The sequence below is a fragment of the Lynx rufus genome, unplaced genomic scaffold, assembly GCF_022079265.1.
Source record: "Lynx rufus isolate CCGP_SWC_20201006 ecotype Redwood Valley unplaced genomic scaffold, mLynRuf1.p SCAF_12, whole genome shotgun sequence".
In the NCBI taxonomy this organism is placed as follows: domain Eukaryota; kingdom Metazoa; phylum Chordata; class Mammalia; order Carnivora; family Felidae; genus Lynx; species Lynx rufus.
Window position 1 is genome coordinate 48,815,797 of NW_025814826.1, and position 18,263 is coordinate 48,834,059.

General features: G+C 41.2%; 1 protein-coding gene across 1 annotated transcript in view; it reads right to left on the bottom strand.

Annotated features, from left to right (window-relative positions):
* ENPP2 (ectonucleotide pyrophosphatase/phosphodiesterase 2) overlaps positions 1-18,263 on the bottom strand; it is a 79,857-nt gene that overhangs the window by 22,158 nt on the left and 39,436 nt on the right. Inside the window, exons 12-19 of the mRNA XM_047073872.1 lie at positions 15,264-15,372; positions 12,379-12,504; positions 8,624-8,655; positions 7,805-7,932; positions 5,483-5,570; positions 5,234-5,321; positions 3,957-4,129; positions 1,437-1,488 (exon numbers count right to left, since the gene is read on the bottom strand). Of these exons, the coding sequence (XP_046929828.1) occupies positions 1,437-1,488; positions 3,957-4,129; positions 5,234-5,321; positions 5,483-5,570; positions 7,805-7,932; positions 8,624-8,655; positions 12,379-12,504; positions 15,264-15,372 (796 nt within the window). The remainder of the gene's footprint in view (positions 1-1,436; positions 1,489-3,956; positions 4,130-5,233; positions 5,322-5,482; positions 5,571-7,804; positions 7,933-8,623; positions 8,656-12,378; positions 12,505-15,263; positions 15,373-18,263) is intronic.

An 18,263-nucleotide genomic window follows, 5' to 3' on the forward strand; every position in this document is an offset into this window, starting at 1 on the left:
TTTACTTAACCAGATTGAAAATAACACATATGATAAACAGGACCCTATGTAAGCTAATAGCTCAAACAATGCTCTCAGAAGGATTGACAACGTGCATTTGCTGCCTGACTTGGAGCTGTTGTGTTGAGTTCTATCTGCTTTTTAACATATTTTTCATCATTCATTTGCTGTTTGCTATCCCATCTACTGCAGTAATCTACCTTGGAGCCTTTCCCTCCCCTTCTATTTTCTTCTTATTTTCTGGAATTTCAAAACCAGAAGGAAGAGTTTGTGAGGTAGATGGCACCATTGTTCCTTATTATTTACTGCCCTTTCGTAAAGGAGTATATACCACCCATTGGCATGTATCTTGCAGGACGGCATCCCTGTGGAAAGAATACTTCCCTCCTCCGTTGGTTTCATGTGCTCTGGTTTCACCAGCCAACTGTGAATGGTAATGACAAATGCCTCATAAAAGCAGAAGCATTGAGGGGCGCCCGGGTGGCTCAGTCAGTTGAGCTTCCGACTCTTGATTTCGGCTTGGGTCATGATCGTGGGATTGAGCCCCATGTCGGGTTCTGCACTAAGCGTGGAGCCTGCTTAAGAGTCTCTCTCTCCCTCTGCCCCTCTCCCCCATTCACACTCTCTTTCTCTCTCTCAGATAAAAAAAAAATAATAATAATAATAGAAAGAAGAAGCCTTGAGACCCACTGCGTGTTCTGCCATTCGTCTCTTCCCTCTGCCATGAGAAGGGCATGCCCCAGCTAGGGGCTGTTCCTGCAGCTTGGATTCCAGAATAAAGAGTTCCCAGAGCCACACTTGGCCTGGAGTCAGTATACCGAAATGTGAACAAGAAATGCAGCTTTCTTGGTACAAACCACTGAGACTCTCTTCTTTAGTCACAATCTTGCAAAAGTTGACTAATACACGCATGTTATCATTGTACACTGCATTTTATGTACAATATACAAACAAAAGGAGAATTAGTTAGAGGGCTCAAGATGATCCTCATATAAAGAGGGAGTTCTGATACAGTTCATTCTGCATATCTCTCCTGACCACAACACATTCCTTGCTTCTCCAGGTACATAAGCTTCAGCATAAGTACCAGCTGCTATTATTTATACTGTGACTTCCAGTCCCTTCAGAGAAGTCCCCAACGGCACCTTCACTTATGACCCAACAGATACACAATGGTATGTCTGTTTTCCAGGAGCCTAAAAGCTATTGAGAAACAAAAAAGCTAGTGGAATTTTTCCAGCTATTTAAAGCTGGCATCTTCTGTACATAGAATAAACCAATACCCTTGGCCAGATGGATATTAAAATCACGTTGCAACTCCAATTTTAATTTTCAAAAATATTGTGCTTACACTGTGAAGTAAATAAGAGGTCTCTTCAATTTTTGAAAACTGAAAAACAAAACTTATCTGATTGTTTTTCCCATCAACTCCTCACCTTCTGTGGACCCTTTTATATGAAGGCGTTTGTTGAGTTCATCCAATTTGTTCTTCATGTGTGAAAACCAGAAAAGGAAAGGAGAAAAAAAAGCAAATCAGAAATGTCCTGTCTTTCCTGCATGCTTCTCTCTACTTAGTATCTTGCTAAATTCAAAACAGGACCCTAAATTCCATCAGTATCATAAGCCCTGTAGAGGAATTACTGTTTTATCTCAAACTGACATTCCAGGCTTCACCTCCCAGTGGATCTGTGGCCACGAGCACCTTCTTTAATCTTTCCATGACTCTGTTTCCTTTCCCTCAAACTGTGGACAGTCATGGAACCAGGCTCCCAAATTGGTGAGAATAATGATTTGGGTACCTATACAGGTAAATTAATTAGAATAGTGCCTCAATATTTCAGATTAATCCTAAGTACACTAAAGTGATTCCCAAACTGATTTATGAAGTCACTTTTCCAAGGTTGGAAAGTAATGGCTCAGCAATTCTATCTGTCATTATATACCCTAGGGACCCTAGCATATGTGTACGAGAATACTGGCAATAATGTCTACTGCGGCATTGTTTGGAGATGCTAACAACTGGAAATTACCAAATGTTCTCAAATAGGAAAAGGAAAAAAATCATTATGGTGTGTTTACACAATGAAGTATTAACTATTAGTGGTAAAAAATGAACGAGCTAAAACTCATGTATTAATGAACAAAATAACTGCAGAATACATATAGTATAACAGCGTTCGCATACAAATGTACAATATGCAAAACTATACCATAAGTTATTTTAGGGAATTATATCAAAGATTAATTAATATATTATTTAAGAGACATATATGCATGGAATAAAAATTACCTGCCTGGCAATTATGTATACTATCTTCAGGTTACTAATTACCTTTGGGGTAGGAACGAAGCAGGACTGGCAGGGAGTGTATACGTGGAGCTTCCGCTGAATTTATAACATCTTCTTTCTCATTATGTGTGTATTGTGGCATTTATTTTATTAATCTGTATACCTTTGCAGTATGTCTGGACTTTTTTTTAAGAAAAGGAATGTAGTCTTTTGGAGAAACCCATAGACAAAATAAAGACAATCCAGAATTCCTCTCAAATGGTTTAAGATAACAAATCCAAAATATTTCTTGTTTTCCAGAAGAAAGGTAATTCAGAAAGCAAGATACAACTAAAAGATTACTGTAGGGTTATGTTTGGAATCCACCTCAAAGGCCACTTCCTATTGACTTTGGTAACACGACACCTCCAGCTGAGGTCTCAGAAAGACCTGACGGATAGTAGTGGATGGTAATTAGCTTTGTTCATTCTCCTCAGGAGCCAAAGTAGGAAGAAGAAGTAAAAGGGGTCAGGGGGAGAAGAGCAAGCTGAATTCCTCCAGTGGTGAGCTTTTCTCATCCTGTGGCTCCCAGGCCCCCAGGAATCCTGGAAGGTAGCAAATAGTAGAAGGGGATAGGGCAGGCAGGCGGAGAGCTATGTTCCATTTTTCCAAGGTCTACTAGAAGGTTCACACATTTACCCATAATAAAACCACACATGCAAACACAGCAGATTGTTTTGCTTTGTGTTGGAATCACATCAACTCAGTGTGGTAACACTGATTATTTCTTGCTGTCCGAGCAGTGATTGGTAACCATAAAGGACTTTGATCAATATAAAATTCAATAAGTCAATTATTGCTTAACACTTACAGTTTGATATTCAAAAACTCTTCAAACACAATGTACTGGGCGGATTCCACTTGCACCACCACCCTCCCCTCTACCCCCCATGCTCTACCCTCCCCTGCTCTGCACCCTGGGAGACTGACCTCTAAGGACTCTTCCAAAGAGCAAGCTTGCCTCCAGCTCCTGAGAGACAACAATGGGTATCTACTCCCCCAGGTTTCTCTTCCCAGGTTGCAGTGTACTCACTACACCCATCTACCAAATCCAGGAATTCCTCCCCATACAGCTCTCTCTCCATGTTCTTGTCCCTTTATCGCTCAGGTCTAGGACCGGCACCCTCTAGCGCCAGGGTGCCTCACTGTCCCTCACTGCCTTGCCTCTACCCTGCCCAGCCCATGTAAATAGTCCTCTCATTAAACATGATTTACCCAATCCCTTTAAACTCTCTTTAAAAACCTTTTGTGCATAGGCCATCTGTTTCCTATTGGGACCATGACAGACAGACACACGATCCACGTTGAAAAAAAAGGAAAGCCTTTGGTTAGGAATTATAACGCTGCAGAATAGCAGCATGAATTCTAGTTTTTTGCCCTTTGTTCTCTATATCTATGCTGCCCAATATGGTAGCCACAAGCCATATATGGCTCTTTCAACTTCAAGCAATTGAACAAGACTTAAAATTTAGTTCCAAGTGCTCAAGAAACCATATCTGGTCAGTGGCCAGCACAGATGTAGACCATTTACATTTTCACAGAAAATTCTATTGGACAGCACTGCTCTATACCCAACAAGCTCCTCCATGATAATAAACATAAAGATTATTTCTACCTTTGGCTCTACCTTATCATCACAGTTACAGCCCAGGTCAAAATCAGACTGAAGGTACATAATCCCAGGATAGTTAGGTCTGGTAACTTCCTCTGGCATGGTTGGCCTGAAGGTATTCGTACGCAGGAGATGATTCAAACTTCCATGGGTCCCATTATTTGGAGCTGGCTTCAAGCCCAGGAGATCTGGTGAGTAGAGAAATGGAGTCAGGTGCTTGATAAATATTTTTTGAGGAGCGATAGTGAGAGTCAAAACCATGCATCTTCCAAGGGTCTGAAAACTCTGAACACAAAGCAGAACTGAATAAAGCCAAAATTAGTTTGTAAGCCCCCCTTTCTTAGCTCCTGAACCGTTCTAGCCTGAACATGTCTTGCCACAGCTTTCTGAAATAGCCATGTTCGTTGCCTGCCCATAGAGAGAGGCATTCCCAAAAAGAAAGAGTGAATGAACAGGGCCTTGACCAGCTATTGCTTATGTCTGTGACAGCTATAGGGACTACCAGAGTCAGTGTCAATGCCCTCCTGCATCTCTGAGATTTTTTATCCCACCTTTTGAAATGAGACTTATAATCAATAAATAACCCCTAGCCTGCCCTCTAATGCACTCCACAGAAGTATGGGGAGAAGAGGAGGGTTTGGCCCTGTGCCTTGAAAGGCTGCTCTGAAATGAACAGGCTGATTTCATAGCAAGGGAATAGTTGCCAAGCAGGCACACAGTGACTTGCCTAAGCTGAGAGGCAGGACAGGGGAGAGCTAGCAGCCAAGATGGGAAAAGAACCCAGGAGACCCGACTTTCAGACTCCCCCTCTAACCACCAGACCGGCACTCCCTTACTAAATAGGAAAAGTTGTCCTCATTCAGCGACTAGAAGCTCAAGGAAGAAAAATAATTAGGAGCGCATAAATAGCTGGCCAGGATGCAAGCTGGCACCATTTTAACCAGGCTGCAACACCAGAGATGGAGGTGGGAGAAAGCTCTGTGAGGAACTCTCCTTGCTTCACCAGGTCTCTGACCAGTGGTGTCAAACTGTCACGTGATGTTAGATCAGCCAGAGGCTGCCAAGAACAACACTAGGAAAACTCCCCATTAGTCAACTGTTAAAGGAAGACAAAGAAGCCTTAGAAGGGGATGATATTCTGTCCTTCGAACCAGTGGGCAAGTTACACCAATGTTTTGCAGGGAGGTGAAGTGGTCCTAGAAAACAGATACCTCAGTTCTTTCTCTGACCTCGCTGAAGTTCATACGATAACTCAGATTGCTTCGTTGGCTTTGATTAAATAGGTGACTTACCACACATAACATTGTAAAGCTCAATGTTTTCAAATGGAGGCACTTTAGTCTTGTACTTAAATGTCGGGCCATAACCTACAAAAACAGTCTTCCAGGAGAAAGGAAACAAAAACAATTAGACGTTGCTGGTATCTAGTAGCAGCCCTTTTTCCATTTATGAATACTGTTCAACTTCTCTCATGCCAGTATTCTCTAGCTCTTCTGAGAATCACTAAAATCCATTCTCAATTCACAGTTCTGTGGTCATACCTGCATGCTGTTAACTTTGTTATCAAATCCATGGTCTCCCTGGAAAAAACATTTTCCTGATGGTTTCTTATACACATCCAAAGGTTTCCTACATCGAAACAATCGTAGGATTAGTCAGGATTTCTCATGAAATCACTCCTAAGAAGCCAATTTTGACACACACAAAATCTCCAAGAAGTGGATTTTACAAGCATATTCATCTCTATTTTAATTGCATCGTTCTTGTAGTGATGAAAAGATGATGCTATTCATTTTCCCCAGGTGCCTTTATGTTGACAATTGGCACAGGACAAATGGGGGCCTCTGAAGACAAGGCAGCTACTGTCCTGTACCTTGCTTGTGCTGAGCAAAGCATTAGTCACAGGTAATGTTCTGTCTGCCAATGTGCTTCCCTAGCTCTACAAGGGTAAGATTCTCCACCCTGGGACCATGTTTGTCTGGTTCACTTCTATATCCCTATCACTAGGCTCAAAGCCAAGCACATAATAGGTACTTTTAAAATATGTGTTATTTAATCAACGAATGGAGACGTATTTTATAAAAGTGTTTACATACAAATTTACCTATCAATATAATACAATTAGAGGGTATAACTGAGTGGCAAATTTAACATGTCTTAGTGACATATTTAACAAAAGCCCAGGCTCCCATAGACAACATCACTATTTACAAATAAGAAAGTGAAAACATTGCTCTCTAGGCATCAAAACCACTTGACCTTTCTTGTTATGACAGGGAGATGTCTTTTGCTTAAATGTCATGCAGCACGTTTCCAAAATACTTCCATGTTTAGTAATATAAATACTCCCGTGGGTCCCATTTCTATGGATCCTTGTAAGTGCCTACAGACTCTATTGCACTGCACTGACATGCCTGGTGGAAAACAAATTGAACATTTGGGTCCCCACTCCTAGGAAAAGTACTTTCAGCTTGGGGTGATGAGATATGTGCATATGATAACTCAACAGTGCAAAGTTAAATTAAAAAGGTTTACTGATTGTTGGGGTGTCTGGGTGGCTCAGTTGGTTAAGTGTCCAACTCTTGGTTTCTGCTCAGGTCATGATCTCATGGTTTCGTGAGTTCCATCCCCGCGTCAGGCTCTGTGCTGGCAGCATAGAGTTTGCTTGGGATTCTCTCTCTCTCCTTCTCTCTCTGCCCCTCCCCCACTCACACTCTGTCTTTGTCTCTCTCAAATAAATAAATAAACTTTAAAAAAAAGAAGATTTACTGATTAGTAAAATGCCTGGCTTTGGTCTCCACTAACTTGGTCAACTGTCATCATCTCTCACTTCTACTCAACTACCAGCTTTTCTGCGTATCAACCTATCAACTGCACCAAATTTGCTCTCTCTTCCAAGCTACGCCATCCATAAAAGAACACAGCGAAACCCATTGTGTTCATATCTTGGTAACTACTTCATGAAGACCCCTTATGTCTGTTCTAAATGGTTTCAATAATTTCTGGTCTTCATACATCTCTCTTCATAATCCTAAATATTTAACTCTGTGTAGACCCTTGACAATTACAGTAGGATATTTATGTATGTGTCACATGTGTCCCAAAAGGTGGTTCAAACTGATACACTGATAGAAGTTTCTAGAGGACCACAATCTTATCATCATCTTCTCTCCCTTGTAAACTCATTACCCAACTATAGTAGTTGCTCAATTATCACTACAGACCAACTCCCAAAACTTTTCTTGAGGAGCAAGTCAGAGCAAGAGTGAGCGGAAAAGGGCTTCTGCCAGGTCTGTGTGAAAATGGATACCCTTTTAATGATTAATTCTTTGGAAGTGCTCAGAATTTCCAGACACATTCTACATCAGATTCAAGAGCAAGAAACAGTGTCTTAAATATTGGAGAGTCTTTTGTAGCTCAAAAGAAGGTAAACATTTAAAATATTTAAGGCAACAACATCTTCTAAACTCCTCCACAAATGTTGCTACAGGGTAAGTCTTGTCAAATGAGACCAAATCAGTCCAGTTGTGGTTAAGTCCATGTCCCAGGCATACTTTTGACCTACTCAAGCAATAAGGATAGAGGTTAGAATGTAAATTTAAAAAGTGAAAAGAGAGAGAAAGAGAGAGAGACCACACAGAGATGCACTGAGAGACTTCAAAGAGACACCAAGAGGCTGAGATCCAGAAAATAGAGATGTGTTGGCTCAGCGCTAATTGTTTATCTAGCATAAAAAGTATTTGGAAATGGTGGGATTTCCAACTGAGATTTCTTTTTTTCATGGCTAAGGACCTTGTAGCATTCCAGTTGCCAAAGAGGTGGTTATGAAGATCGAAAACTGGGACAGCCAATCCCCAAGTTACCTTGCGACATGCCATCTGCGGTCCACCAATAAATGGATGTCCTCAATTCTTCTGTTGTTGGCATAGTGTAAGCGTTTAGGAAGGTGCTGTTTCATGTAAGGCTTAAAGTGCTGATCTGGCTTTTTACACTGAAATATAAATGGAAATTGGACTTTTACATGGAGCGTTTTCTAGAAAAAGTCGTACATACTCTCTCTCTAGAAAGTTGAAGGAGGTTGTAAGCCAAACAAAGGGCTAGTTAGTGAATAAATGGAATCTGTTATCCCCTATCAAATAATACAAGCTAAAAACAAATAGGTTCAAAGGGGATTTGATAACTTGGTAGATGACATGGAAGGTTATCAGAGGGTAGTTAGGAATTTTTAAGATACATTCCTGACTTGTGAGACTATCACTAACAGCAACTCCAACACTAAAGCCTTTTCCAACTACTTGGAGTCAAGGATGGGAGGCAGGGTGGGAAGGGAGGAGATGAGCACTCAGGCCTGTGTGATTACATCCTGCATGGTGGGGAGGGTGATGGAACAGGGTGATGGGCAGATCTGCTTCAGAGAGAGTAAGGATTTGTTTACTCATGAATGAATACTATTCAGTTCTAATGGAAAGATCAAATATTCTCAGTTTGTGTCATTGCCAAGACCATTAGGGAGTCTGCAGCTGTCCAGTTTTGAAGTTTTGAAAACTCTTAGAGAAACAAATATATGGGACTGCCGGGCAGTAAGGAAAATGTTCCTCCCGCCCCACAGGGTAGATGAACCTAGGAGGTGAGTGTGTGGAAGCCGCTCCAAGGGCAGAGACCGGGTGACCTGCCATACTTACCGTGAGATTAGCAATAATGGCTTTAGGGTCATCTGTTCAAAGAGAGAAGGAGAGCAATTTCAAAAAAAGATGACAATAATCACTGAGAGAAATAATTTTTACAGCAAAGGACTCAATTATTTCTCTTTTTTCCCCCCCTCCCAGAAGAGCTATCACATTAGGCTCTATTGAAAATATGTGTAAAGTTGTGTGTGAGTATTTAATATTTTGGTAAGTGGAACGCAGCTATGTACGTGGAAATACCTCTATGGCACATTTCCTGGCAAGGTCTGGTTCTCCTCTTCTGGAAGGGAATTCCTCCTTCCAGAGCACAAAGATAATGCTAGGTAAACATCTTCTTGAAGTTTCCCCAGTGGTCCCTCTGGATCTTGGCTTCAGTTTATTTGCAATTTGCCATCAGGAACTAAATCGGGCACTTGGGGCTTTTAGTGACACTTCCTATTTATCTGCAGGTCTTTGAAACAAGCTATCATCCATTTTAAGATGAATCTTCTACTCCATTGAGTTATTTTTTTTCTAAATGGAGTTTTGTTTCCCCAGTAACATCATGGGTCTAATTAGGTAGCTGCCCTCTCCAGCCACAGACACACACAGGGATGCACCTCCTTTATTTTTACTAACCAGCAAACAAAAGGTATTTTAGTCAGTACCCTGAGCTAGCTAAAAGCAAAACTATGTAAATGATGACTGTGTTTAAACTGTGGACAGGATTACATTATCTGAAGGTCCCCTTTTGGGGGGTGTGGAGAGAAAGAGCAGATTGTAGGTTGGTTGGATTTTGTTTTGTTTTCAAAAAATTTGCCTTAGTGTGTCATTACAGAATCAGCAGAAAAGGAAAGCAGCATACGGAAGAGATACCAACGCTCGTGAAGCAGCCCTCCCTGAAATTTTTTTAAAAAATTTTGAATGTTTACTTATTTGGCGGGGGGGGGGGGGCAGCATGAGTTGGGGAGGGGAGAGAGAGAGGGAGACACAGAATTGGAAGCAGGCTCCAGGCTCGGAGCTGTCAGCACAGAGCCCGATGTGGGGTCTGAACTCACAAACTGCGAGATCATGACCTGAGCTGAAGTTGGACGCTTAACCAACTGAGCCACCCAGGTGCCCCAGCCCTCCCTGAAATTTAAGTATCAGTGGAGTAGGTCATGTCTATGTCATTTCTGGCTGTATCCACGGGGCCTGGTTCATGGTAGGCATTCAGTAAGCATTCGCTAATATAAATAAATAAATACTTGTTGTTATTTTTTGAAAATGCATCACTGGGGTGCCTGGACGGTTCAGTCCGTTAAGTGGCTGACTCTTGGTTTTGGTTCAGGTCGTGATCTCATGGTTCATGAGTTTGACCCCCACGTCAGGCTCTGCACTGACAGTGCGGAGCCTGCTTGAGATTCTCTCTCTCTCCCTCTCTCTCTGCTCCTCCCCTGCTCTTGCTCTCTCTCTCTCTCTCTCTCTCTCTCAAAATAAATGAGTAAAATTAAAAAAAAAAAAGAAGGAAAAAATGTAAAAGTAAGCTTGTCTTGCAGTGTAAGTACACATACTTCAGAGACAATTTTCAGAATCTTAATTCTAAAGCTATGAAATCCAAAGCTAAAATGTGGACTCCATCCTACCTAAATTGGGGTTTAATTTTAGTTGCATTTTTTAATGGAAAGCAAGAAAGTAATAATGGTAGCAACAATATGAACCCAAATTGTGTCCCTATCATGTGCAGTCTCTGTGAGAACTTTGCAGGCACTTTCTCTCTGGTCACAGCTACTCTGGGAGGTAGGTGCTAACAGAATCCTCACCAAGCCAAAGGGCATTTAGAAGAGGGTGCTTTTACACTGGGACCCTGGCAATCTGAATGAGCGGGCCATCCTCTGAACTTCTATACTCTGTGGACTCATAAACCACAATCCTCAAAGGGACCAAACAGGCTAAGTCACGTTCTTTGATGATGAAGAAAAATAAACAGCACGGGGCAATCTTGTGCTCAGATAAATCCCAGAGAACTACTGGAAAATAACAACTGCCTGAGTCCACGCTTGAGACACCAACTTCGAGTTCTCAAGTTCTCAGGCCTCTCACGCTGGCAGCTCCTGCTTTGCATGAGCGGAAGTGGTCACCCAGCACATGGCGGTGCTTAAGAACTGGTGAATGTGGGTTCACATCCCAGCTCCGCCACGTCCTAGCTCTCTTGTTTCTCACCAGAAACTTCACCTCTCTCTGAGCCTTGATTTCTACTGTTTGCAAAAGGGGATAATAACACCCGTCCCACAGGGTTATTAGAAGGATTGAAGAAGACTGTATACACATCTAGCTGAAATAGTGACATGGCCAAGACACCATCATCATAGCTAACATTTATACAACTTTGACTATGTGCTAAACACTGACCAAGGGGATATGTAGATAATCTCTCATCAATCTTTCCAACAATCCTTTTTTAATAGATGAGGAAACTGAGGCACAGAGCATGTAACTAGTTTGCCCAAGATCATAAAGTGACCACCTGGCCAAGCAGGGATTTGAACCTAGACATCCTGCCACCCTGTCTGTGCTGCTAACCATCCACTCTACTGACTCTCACGGGATGAAATCACATATAGGAAAGCGTTTGTAAAGTATGAAATATTTCATTATTGGTACTTATTACTTCATTGGCCCCAAGGTTTTCCTTTTCCCCTAAAACAACCTCGTCATTCCATTTACCATTCATTTGCTGAAAAGACCTTTCAATATAGACAAAACCTTTCTTGCACAAGCCCTAAAATGTAAGCACCGATTCAAGAGATACCACAGTGACCCGTGTCCTGTCCCTGGCCAGGGCCTTCCTGTCTCAAGTGAGCAGAGGAGAAGGGAGGATCCGGAGGACAGAAAGGGCATGGAAAAGAGACGGCAGAAACACAGAGGATTTGTTTATTTTACAACGTTGCCTGGAGCTGACCTTGGAACTGTTCCCATTTGTGTTGACTCAGGAACGCAGTTTGGGAAAAACTTAATTTTCCAAAGCTTTACACTTTCGCCGATGGTTTCTTATTCCCAAGGTTAAAACCTCTAAAGGATTTTTTCCCCCAAACGCAGCATGTCTCCAATAAAACTGTGGACTTCTCAGGGGCTAGGGAGGCACCACCTAAGACATCCTATTCTATCGATAAATGTTCTTGTCAGTGGCATATCATAACCTGAGTGTGTACAACATAAGCGATAAGACGGTTCCTGTTTATTTCTAATCTTTCAAAATGGCTGCCACTTCCCAAGGGCAGGACCCCAGGGTTGTGTTGGTCACTTTCATAAAGCTGAAGAGTCCCCTTTAACTGGGCTCCTAGGGACATTCAGGGTCTGAGTGTGGTTCTGACAAACCTGTCACAGACTCCCCTGCCTCAGCTAAAGAGTAAGCTTGAACCTCTTGTTGAAATGTTCCTCTGCTGTAAACAGAAGTTTATGGTTATGCGCATGTCTCAAATTAAGTGTATTTTCCACATAAAGAAAACAAGAGCAAATATTTACATAATGCTGTCATGTGCCAGGACCCTCTCTGAGTGATACACATAGATTCATTTCCACAACAGCTTGATCCAGTAGCTGTTATTAACAACCCATTTTTCAGATGAAAAAGTTGAGGGTTCGAGTTTTTACATAACTTATTCAAGGTCGCCCAGCTAAGAAGTAGCAAAGTGAGGATTTTTACGCAAGAATTTCAGCTTCAGAGAACGAGGCTTGCACCTACTCTACTCTATTACCATTCTAACAACTTAGCATTTTGAGAAGCAACTTACATTTAGCATTATTGCTAAATTTGGACCGAATTCTTCCTAGAGTTCCAGGCACTAACGTAATGTCATCCACGTTAGTCAGGTAATTGCTCAGGAACTCCGTTCTGTCACAGGTGACATCTTCCATTCCTGTAGGGGGCAAAGAACATATTTTCAGGTGATTGTAAACTTAATATCCTAACACAGACACTAAAAATAACACCCAGGCATGTCCCTAATTCATTTCTAACAACTTACTGTGAGGATCCCCCTCTTTTGAGATTTCTTAACTTGACTTTACATTTTTTAATGCTCCTTTCTATAATCACTTCACCAGATTCTGATATAGTCACATCATCTTGCACTGCCAGAAGGTGGAAAATGCATCATCTCAATGATCATTTTAAGTCGTTCAGCAGGAACAGCAAGACAGAGGAAGTGACTACGATCTTCTTTTTAAAAAGCTATTTACACAGTCATTATGGAAAAGATCTACTCTAAAAAAAAAAATCCTAGATTGCTTCAAACTCTTCCCAGCTGGGGGTGGTGTAAATAACTGGAATACATAGTTCTGTGTCTCTTTTACAAAATGTCATTTTCCAATTCTCTCTAATGTATCTCCTGACTTGAGTGCATAATCACCAGTCCTCAGCCTGTCTCCACTGGTGGCCTTGGACGTTACTGACAAAACAATACTGGCAACAAGAGATGAGAAAAAAATGTCAGCCCCAATGACCACCCAAACTGAAAAACAAAATATTGCTGAAAACAAGTTGTAAACAATGTAATCAGTCAAAACTGAAAGCTAGCAACTCAAACACAAAAAGCGTGTAGGTAGGGAATTTTTTTAACCGACAAATATTCCTGCCCTACCCAAGACTGTTTTCTGCCCCCATAAAAAAAAAAAAAATTCGTAATCAATATTAAAAATAGATGAATAAAAAAACAACATAAACTCAAATGTCACAATAATAGACTATGGGGACTGGTAGACACATTTATGGTCATTTTGGAATTTATGAGATGACACAGAACGATGAAGATTTAATATACTGCTTTGCACAATCCAATATATATTCTCTAAGAGGGGGAAAATAAGTGATTCTGTAAAGGACATCGTAAGGTTTTGGAATAAAGAAATACAACCCAGAGTGGCGCAGACCTGATAAACTCCAAATTATCACCTTCTGGGATCCCAGATCAAGACACCTCATCTCTTTTGCAATACAAATGGGAATGAAGAAAGACAAAAACATATCCCAACATTACACAAAGTTTATACAACTTGTCTTTTAACATTGAAACCATCATAAAGAAAAAACAATGAACAGCTACTGTTTTAGTACACTGTTAACTCAGAAAAAGCAAGTCTCAAAACACATATTGGTGGAAGACTGGAAGAATCTTCCATTTGTTACACGTCTAGGAAGTCAGTTTTGCCATCGTAGCGGTGAACCATCTCTCTTGCTTTCAAAGACCATATGTGAAGAGCTTCTCAAGCGTCATCACTCTCACCCTCTGGACTAACTCTGTGTAGGTAGTATTAGTGTTTTCATTCTGCAGATGAGGAGGCCGCATATGACGAGGTGGCTCCTTAGTGGCACAGTGCAATTTGAACTCCACTGAAATTACTTCTTACTCCAAAGCCCAGGCTCTGAAATACTAGACCATACTACCTTTTAAGAAAGAGACGCAAAGGCTTCCCAAAACTAAAGCAATCTACTCATCTCAGAAGCCTGCACCTGGTAAGACAAGGTTTTAAACTAAGACCTTTGCAATGCTCCAGCATGTGACTCGCTGGCACCCATCCACTTCTTAGACATGAGGCTCCAGCCTGTGACCAAATGCTCTTGACACCTCTGGGCAACTTAAATTGAATCAGCTGTGTCACATGCTCCAGAATCTCTGTCTTATCTGTGGCTCTCTCCCAAGTCAATCTTATGGAGCATGATTTTGCAGAGGGTCACATTTAGCCCCTGCCAAAGAGCAAGTAAGTCCCACAACTTCTTTTTTTAACTTCTCCTAGATTTTCTAGGACATTCTGGAAAGAAAACTACAGGCCCAAAGCAGACCTTTGACTAGGGACCCTTGCCTGCCATTCTTAACACAACTACCAAAGAGTCTACCAATTTTTTTTCTCTGAAGCCCTTTCCTAGAAGGGAGCAGGCCCACATTCCAGGGTCATTCTTTCAATTTGATAGTTCTGGAATGCAGGAGGCACTCTCTAGATAGAACTCAGGGTACACAGCTGTGAGTAAGAACGCCCTCTGAGGAACTCCCTGCAGCTCCATAATATCTAATGTTTATGATGTTCAACAAAGTGGTTATGAATTCTTTTACTTTATACAGTGATTTAGAAAAACTCTGCTTCTTCCTCTCTTTAACAGTTTCTGTACTGAAGCAAGGTCCTGTGGTTTTGGTTTTGAATTCTCTCAGTGAATACAGGGAAATCGTTGTACTTATATACCTCTTCTTTGACAAGAGTCCTATGTCTCCTCCTCCGTATCATATTTAGATTAATTTTTTTTAGCCACATAAACTCTATAGGCTCTTTTTGGGGATGTGGCTAGCAGAGATGAGTAGTATCACCTGATATGTCACAGAGAGGAAGCTATTAATACCACAAGAAAATTGTCTGCCACACTTTGGCAAGAGACAGATTTTTGTGGAAAGACTTTCTTTCCTGCAAAGAAAAGGATGACACAGGAAGTCCCTGGTTTGGGTCAGAATGATCCAGGGTCATCTCGTGTCATCTCACACTTTTGAGTCATGGCCTGACTTCTTTCCCTACCCTAAAGAAAGAGGGCAGAAGGTGAAGAATACAATCTGGGACTCTGAGGGCAAGCGTTCTCCATCAGAAACATGATCTATGTAGTTGTCCTATTAGCGAAGAAGAAACAAAGGTTTACCATGGTCTCCAACAAAGATGACATTGACACAGCGATGCAGCTTCAGCTGTTTCAGTCCATCCATTAATTGCCCCACTGTTTTGTCAATTTCCCTCAGAGGATTCGTCATCTGGAAAAAAAGAGCAAATCAGGCCCGGCAGGTTTTTGGGTTTTTTTTTTTCCTTTTAGTTTCTCATAGATCTTCTACCCCTAGAACATTCTGGAAAGAAAACTTCAGGCCCAGAGGCAGAGCTTGGTCTAGGGAGATCTGTCTGCTGCTCTTAATGGAAATCTGTTCTGATCACTTTTATTTGTATTATTTCAGGAACGTAAAATCTCCCCTCATTCAATCCCTTTTAAGATTCTGTGATACAAAAATATCAGAAAGATGAAGGTAAATTCTTTTTTGTTTTAGAGATAAACTGGCCTTTCTAAAATGTAACAATGTTATTTAAATCCAAGAATTTCGAGAGTAAGCAGAAAGTCAGATGGATAGTTTAAGCCTCTTTTTGCTAGGTGAAATCACATCAGGTTTTGAACCATGGCAAGACGATGGAGGCTAAGTGAATCAAAAACAGTTCTGAGGTAAAATGGTACCCTTCCATTTGATGCTAAATTAGAACATCATTAATACAATGGACTCCATCTAATGTCTCCAAGAACTTAACTGTCAATGTCTGAGAATAATAGATCCCGTAATAGAATCTCTTCCAAGAAACAAGGTTACTAGAAGAATCTCTTCTAAGAAACAAGCTATTGCTTCTCAGTTTAGTCCCTTTCAAGCTGATTTTGAGTGAATAAGAATCTACAAGAGTCTTAACTTCAGAAGAAGTGAACCACTGAGCTTGTTCTAGAATTCTTATTCAGCTTAAGGAAACACAAAAACTCAGTTGTCTGAAGATTTACAAATCTTAAGAAATATAATCCATCTCTCATTTTCTTGCCTCCAGTGGAAGATTCTAACAGCATGAATTCTCCCACACACTAGAGACTTCCCTCTCACTGTCATCTCTATGCGATGGAAAGACTTCCAAGAAACACCTCATCGACAAACACTTGGCTGTACTTCAGGTGAATTTTACAACTTAGCTGCAACCACACACATACACCCAAGATGACTGGTAAGAACAGAAGGGTCTGCATGTCATTTTTTATTTCAGACATATAATATTATCCTCCATTAGTGTCTTCTCAGATGACTCAAGACCTTTCCTCAAATCACATCCTCAGTAAAATCAGCCGTAAACTTGTTTTCCTTCATGGCAGGAGTCAGTATTTCAAATTCTGTCCCAAGGAGTAAGTCACAAGTGAAAAGTCTCAGAATGATATGTGCCAGCATCACCTGAAGGGCTACCACGTGTGGAACTAAATGGTATTTGCTTTGGGGAAAACCATGCTTTCTTCTAAGACCTTTGCCTCAACAAAAACATACCAAAAGCATTAATATGTCAATGCTTGGCAGTGCCTTATTTTCACCAGACAACTCAGGTGAAATCCAGGACCTGCTTCTCAGTGACGATTTCAGATGGTCATAAGCAAGAGAGTGCCTCAGAGGTACCTGAAGGTTTCGAGAGAAGTGACAACTTCTAACCTCTTCTGAATGTACTGAAAAGAGTCGATGTTATTCATGTCTCTATAAGAGACACACAGTTCCAACTACCCATTGTTTTCTCTTGCTTTCCACCTCAGCTATTCCCTTGTCTATAACCTAAGACCTTTTCTGGACTCTGAAGGTATGCACCATTAATCTGAGCCAATTTTCTATTGAGTTCGAATTTATATGGTCTTTGAGGAATCCCCTCGCTGCCTTGCTAGATTGTCTCAAGAACCAAGGCTACAAACCATTGTAACCAAGTCCATGAATAAGTGCAAGCAAAACCAACAGCCTTCCTAACGTTCGTTCAAGCCTAAATGTTAATACTAGGTTTAGGGCAACTGATTCTAAAGAAAGTGGAAGGTTCTTTTTTCCCATCTTGCTGAAAGTTCAGGAGGTCTTCACGTTAGTGTTAACCTCTGAAGTGCCAGATTCTTCTGGACTCAAAGCCAAGAATGACAAAACCAGAGTTTTTCTGAAACATATTCATCTGATTTTCAAAGCAAGGCACTAAAGAAAACCTTCAACTCAGACCTACCCGCCACAAAGCTTTGGAACAATAGATAAACTTACTTTGTCCTGACGAGTTTCCGCAGCATAATGATCCATCCTATGTAATTTTCTTCTTCTTTTCTTTGGAGGAGCAACTGGTCTTTCCTGTCTCCTCTTAGGGGTAACCTTCCTCTTAGGTCTCTTAGCCGGAGTAAGAGGTGAGCCATAACTACTCTCCTGTACTGGCGGATAGAGATGTCTGGACTCAGAAGTCGTCTGTCCCTCTGGGTCAGATAATAAAGCTCACACTTTGCCATCTTGGGTCAGCAGAGCCTTAGTTAAAAAGACTAAGGCTCCTTAAGTGAGAAAAAGTTGGTAGGAGAAATGATTCATGGAACTCTATAGAGAGAAGATTCCTAAACCCATCATGAGGCTGCAAGCAAGAATATAATTTAAGAGAATCTAGTCATGCGGGTTTCTCTTGGGCTAAGGAGACTGCTTGTGGATATACTGAAGGTGACATACAGTTCTGCATTCCATTAAATCCCACATTAGGGAGAGAGTGGTCTTTGGTTATGAAGAGCTCTCCATTTATAAAGTACTAGCAGAAAACCAAATAAAATACTAGCCATTTAGTCATTTCAAGGTAACCGTGGGATTCATGTAGGTGGCTCCAATTCAGGATCTGATGGATATCTGTTCACACCACCACTATATCAAAGCAAGTGTCACCTTCATTTGCAAGGATTAGGGGAAAATGTTTAAACCAAGGATGGAATGGAGCATAAATAATAAGCAATCCTCCTTGGACATAAATGTATACTTAGATAAATCAGGACTTTCAGCAGGAGAGAGAACTTCCTTCCCACTGATAATTTAGGTTTTCGGTACAGAGGACCTCTAAAGCCAAGAGAGAACCATAAATAAAACTGTCT